Source organism: Austrofundulus limnaeus, unplaced genomic scaffold, assembly GCF_001266775.1.
Source record: "Austrofundulus limnaeus strain Quisiro unplaced genomic scaffold, Austrofundulus_limnaeus-1.0 Scaffold62, whole genome shotgun sequence".
Lineage (NCBI taxonomy): Eukaryota > Metazoa > Chordata > Actinopteri > Cyprinodontiformes > Rivulidae > Austrofundulus > Austrofundulus limnaeus.
In genome coordinates this window covers 418,476-423,793 of record NW_013952464.1, presented here as the reverse complement: position 1 = coordinate 423,793, position 5,318 = coordinate 418,476, and the positions used below count along the sequence as shown (strand labels likewise).

Below are 5,318 nucleotides of genomic sequence, written 5' to 3'. Positions count from 1 at the left end.
TGTGTGTGTGTGTGTGTGTGTGTGTGTGTGTGTGTATGTGTGTGTGTTAAAGTGATACAGTTTCTTATTTTTTTCCATTTTTACTACGTTTCATTAAATAAAAGAAGTTTATAAAATAAAAAAATCATTGCATTGTGTTTTCATTTACGTTTTGCAAAATGACCGATTGTTTTAAAGACATTTGAATACAGTATGTGTCTACAGTGTAACCTTTTATTTCTAGGGTTTCTATGAGGAAGTGTCCAGCCCGCTGCTCTTGGAGGTGGACCTGAAGTATCCAGACAATGCAGTGGACTCTGTGACCACCAGTCACTTCAGCCAATTGTTTAATGGCTCAGAGATTGTGGTGGCTGGTCGGCTGTCAGACAACGAACTGGATAACTTCCTGGTGGAAGTGTTCGGTCAGGGGGTGAGAAACTAGAACTATCTGAGATGTAGAGAAATCAAGCTGTTAAATGGAGTGTTAATTATTCAGTTTTTTGAATAAATGAAAATATAAAAATGTTCTCTTCCTTCTGTAGTTTGAAGAGGACTTTAAGGCGCAGGGTCAGGCCACGGTTGTTGATTTGGACGTGTTGTACCCTGATGAGAGTTACATCTTTGGAGATTTCACTGAGCGTCTGTGGGCCTACCTCACCATTCAGCAGTTACTAGAGAAGAGGTCATTTTCACCAAATTCCACTTATTGAAATAAGTTTTATGTTGCAATAATTTCTGTCATGTACTGGCMATGTTGACAAAAGTAGGATATTGTGTAATATTCAGGGTTATAAACCATTGTGTGAGAAGAGTCTAATAATAATAWTCTATGCTCATTTTCAGTAGAGTAATTTACTGTAGTTTTCATCATAGAATAATCATGTCCATTCTCCCAGTACCCATGCTTCACRATACCTGTGTTCTCAGCAGGTTAATAATAAAAGTCACGAAAGACACTTGGCTCCCCCTTAAAACATATTTTAAAAACCGTACTGAAATACAGTGGAGGTATTGTTCTGGGAAACATGATGGCTTAGCGCAGGGGTGTCAATGTTTGCTTTCCTGGAGGACTCCTGAAGCAGATGGCGGGGTACAGGGTGGTCGGGAGGGGCACAGCTTTGGTGGCTGCAGGAGCAAATAGAATTTAGAAGAATTTAGAGAGCTTCCTTCATGGGGTGGCCAGGCTCAGACTTAGAGAGAGGGTGAGGAGCTCTGACTTCCAGGAGGAGCTCAAAGTAGGGTCACTGCTCCTCAGCATTGAAAGAGTCAGTTGAGGTGGTTCAGGCATCTGATTAAAATGCCTCCTGGATGCCTCCCTTTAAAGGTGTTCAGAGCATGTCCCACTGTAGGAGGACCCAGAACTCACTGGAGGGATTATGTATCCTCTCTAGCCTGGGAATGCTTTGGGGTTCACCAGGGTGGGCTGTAGTGTCGSTGGGGAGAGGAATGTCTGGGTGTCTCCTGGACTGGTAGCCTCTGCAACCCGAGTATGGAGAAGTGGCAGAAGATGGAGCTGAAGATGGGGAGTTAAGCTGAAGAGCTCAGCTGTTCTAGAGGAACTTAGAGTGAAGTCGCTGCTCCTTATTGGATGAATTATACTTTATCTCCCAGCCTAGTCATGTTTTGATCTGGAGGACGTTATTAGGGAGAGAAAGTTTATTGTTCTTTTTTCTTCTGTTCTGAACAGTAGTGGTAACAAATGTATTTTTCTCTTCCCAGTAAGAGTGGTGGAGCAGATGAGAAAGCCAATGCCACAGCGAAGGCCCTGGAGATGTCTCTGCAGTACAGCTTTGTCACCCCCCTCACCTCCATGGTGGTCACCAAGCCTGAAATGGAGGAYGGGACAGACAGCCCCCTCATCGCTGACAAACTGACTGAGGGTAAAACACACCCACAAAATGTTTTGTGAAATGACAAGAGTGCAGATTCACTCCTCAGTTMTCTCTATAGCTTTCACATTCACCAGCGGAGCTGATCAATATGTTCATGTTGTTTTTCTGCTTAGAATTTCCATTTGAAAAATGTGTCAGCTTATTTTTACTATTTTCTTAAACAGAGCAAAGACAGCAGGCAGAAAGATTTCAACCTGTGGGTAAGTCATTTTATACTTTATGAAAAATATTGCAGGGACGAATAAAATAATTTGTATTTATTGTTTTTTTTTACTTGTTTTTTTATATTGTAGCTACGTCATACTCACATACAACTCCATATTATTATCCTGCATCACAATTTGGTGAGTATACAAAAGCAAATGCATGTGTCTGTTTGAGTATTAGTCCATCACCACAAAATCCTTTTAATTTCAGGGCAGGGTTTGAATMTTTGCACTGAAACATCGAGATGTCTCCTGCTGTTGTGATAGAACAATTGAACAGTTCAATGTGCCGCAGAGTCGCTGGCACGTTGTGGACATCAATAGTACTAATTTACGTCTGTGTTGTTGTGTTACCTGCAGTGGATGCAGATCCCCATTTTGTGATTGAACTTCCTGACAGAAACGACGCTCTGTGCTTCAACATCAATGACCTACCAGGAACCATTTTCAACCTGGTTAAAGACCCAGTATCAGGTTTGCCCTGACCCAAATTTCAGTCACTGCTATTAAGACTGAATCTTTTTTTTTCTCACTTTGGACATTTTTTATACATGACATACACAATTATAAAAATAAATGTGTTGCTTAATCTAGTGACTATTTCACCAATGTTTTCTCAGGTATCCTGGTCAATGGCCAGGTCATTGGAGACAAGATGATTCCCCCCGATGGGAAAATCAACACCTATTTCTGGAAGTTTGGCATTGTTCACCAGACGTTAGAGGTGAAGCTGGAGGTGACCACCCAGGACATTTCAGTCTACCAGGACAGAAAACTGGTCAAGCTGCTGTGGAGCGACACAGCTTCTCTTAAAGGACACAAGTGAGTCATTCTATACATTTATTATGTTCGGTTTCACTTGATTATGTTTGCTCAAAATTTTTGATTATTAATACATTGGCTGGCCAAATAAATAAATAAATGTTGCCACCAAAAAAAAAAAAGAAAGGTCAGACACTTTAATATTTTGTTGTTTAGATTTGATTACGGCACACATTTGATGTGGCATTGTTTCAATAAGCTAGATTTATTTCCATCCATGATGTCTCATGCTTCCTGAACCACTCTTTCACAATTCCAGCCCGATGAATTCTGGCTTTGTTATCTTGGAAGAAAAAATATCCATTAATGGAATAACCTGTTCAGTCAGTATATTCAGGTAGTCAGCTGACCTCATTCTTTGAGCTCATACTGTTGCTGAACCTGGACCTGACCACCTGCAGTATCCCCACATCATAGACCCAGGTGGACACTTTTTTATTTGTCCAGGCAGTGTATTTTCTCTCCTAAAATTGTTACTTGCCTTTAGAACATACACAAAATATCAACCATCTCAGGCTCCTGTTTAATTCAGCGGAAAATAATTTTTGATTACAATTTTTCTTCCATTCTAATAAGTGTGAATTCTAAATCAGCATGAGTATAAATCGTTTTAATCCCTAAAACTGTTGCAGTATGGATCTCCTGGTGACCAAGGATCGTAGTCTAACTGTAACGCTAAAGGACTCCGTCAAGTTTGTGATTCTGCTACACAAAGTCTGGAAGAAGCACCCGTACCACCGGGACTTCCTGGGCTTCTACACCCTGGACACTCACCTCCTGTCTCCTGCTGTTCATGGTCTGCTAGGTACAACATGACACAAAGCACAGAGTTTTGACTTTTAATTCCAGGGAAAAAAAGTGACTTTAGCTTAAATTTTTGAATGTTGAATTTTAGTTATTTCCTGCATCAGGTGACAACCAGCAGAATGAATCTATCCAAACAGGAATRAATGTAGAAAATAAATAAGCTCATAAACTCATTAGTAGGTGGGGATATGTGTTGTCAGTTGTAGTAAATGTAGTCTTAATCATCCTTCAGGTCAGTTTTATCATGGGATTGATTTTGAGGTGACAGATTTGCGTCCCGGAGAGGTTCCAGAGAAACCAGACGCCACCATGTACGTAAAAGGACATAAGCTCAAAGTAACCAGGTATGTGAACTGCTTTGTGTGTGTTAGTTCTGAGATTTATGAGTGTGTGTCTGTTGGAGTCATCCTGACATCGTTTCCTGTACAGAGGCTGGCAGAGAGACTTCAGGAGTGACTTGAAGAATGGTGAAAATGTTCCCTGCTGGTTCGTTCACAACAACGGATCAGGCCTCATCGACGGAGATGCAAAAGACTACACCGTGCCTTGGCTTTTTACGACRGTTTAAAAACAAGCAACACATCTATTTTAAAATGATCAAAATCACGTTGTCACAAATCTACTGATACCTTCAAACATAAATATGAACCGCAATGCTCCTCCACCCAAATAAAAATAGAATTATAGAGTACACTGAGTGATTTATGGAATTAAAGTAGTCAGCCGCATTGAGAAATATTTTCTGAAATCAGATGTGTTCTTTTAGATGCACCTAAGCTACATTACATTACCTGACACACAAGGACTTTTAAAAACTTGGTTAAGTGCTTGCTGTCATGAGACTGAGTTTAAAATACTGGAACTGTTTTAAAAAAGTGATGTAAAGTCTGTCATAGTGTGAAAAGTCTGCTGTAGTACCACCACATCCCAGAATGTTGAAATAAAAGTTCCACCTGAGGTAACTTATTGTTGTCCTTATTTCAAATGCTGCGTAAAAATTAATGGGAAATCAGCAGATACAGAAAATCTACTCGTTGTTAAAATGGCAGGTTTTTGTGGTGTAAAATAAGATCATAATATAATGTTTCAAAACTTCCCTTTTCAAACACGTATTTGAAATTAACATGTAGAGGAAAACTAGTACAGAAATATCTGTTTCGCTTTAGTCATTGTCATTTTGGGCTGAATAGTAGCATCACWGAAATAGCATTCTGTGGTTAAAGGGGAAATATCGTGCAAAATCCACTTTCTTAACTGTTAAATGAATTTTGTTGTGTACTGGCTGGGTGGATGTCTTCCCTTGTTGACATCTTTTAATTAATTTGTAAATTAGAAGTTTCTGATAGTAGTAAACCCCACTCTCACACTGGAATGGTCTGGGGTCTCATTTATAAAGGATTGCGTGGAAACCATACTAAAAGTGAACGTACGGCCAAAAGGCGGAAATGACGTACGCCAAAAATATTCAGATTTATAAAACAGTGCGTACGCACGTTTCTGCGCATCTTTCMTTTATAAATCACAGCCGCACGTCAGAGTTTGCGCACGAGGTCCCGCCTCAGGTTCTACCCTCTACACGCCCACATTGAACCATAAACAGTCAATGTAAAGT

General features: G+C 40.1%; 1 protein-coding gene across 1 annotated transcript in view; it reads left to right on the top strand.

The window, feature by feature from the left end:
* The window catches only part of itih3a.1 (inter-alpha-trypsin inhibitor heavy chain 3a, tandem duplicate 1), a 13,439-nt gene extending 8,771 nt beyond the window's left edge, over positions 1-4,668 (top strand). The window contains exons 13-22 of the mRNA XM_014009828.1: positions 224-409; positions 522-661; positions 1,699-1,859; positions 2,036-2,071; positions 2,165-2,215; positions 2,438-2,551; positions 2,698-2,899; positions 3,532-3,704; positions 3,939-4,050; positions 4,136-4,668. Coding sequence (XP_013865282.1) covers positions 224-409; positions 522-661; positions 1,699-1,859; positions 2,036-2,071; positions 2,165-2,215; positions 2,438-2,551; positions 2,698-2,899; positions 3,532-3,704; positions 3,939-4,050; positions 4,136-4,274 — 1,314 coding nt within the window. The 3' untranslated portion in view covers positions 4,275-4,668. The remainder of the gene's footprint in view (positions 1-223; positions 410-521; positions 662-1,698; positions 1,860-2,035; positions 2,072-2,164; positions 2,216-2,437; positions 2,552-2,697; positions 2,900-3,531; positions 3,705-3,938; positions 4,051-4,135) is intronic.
* Positions 4,669-5,318: the final 650 nt, after the last annotated feature.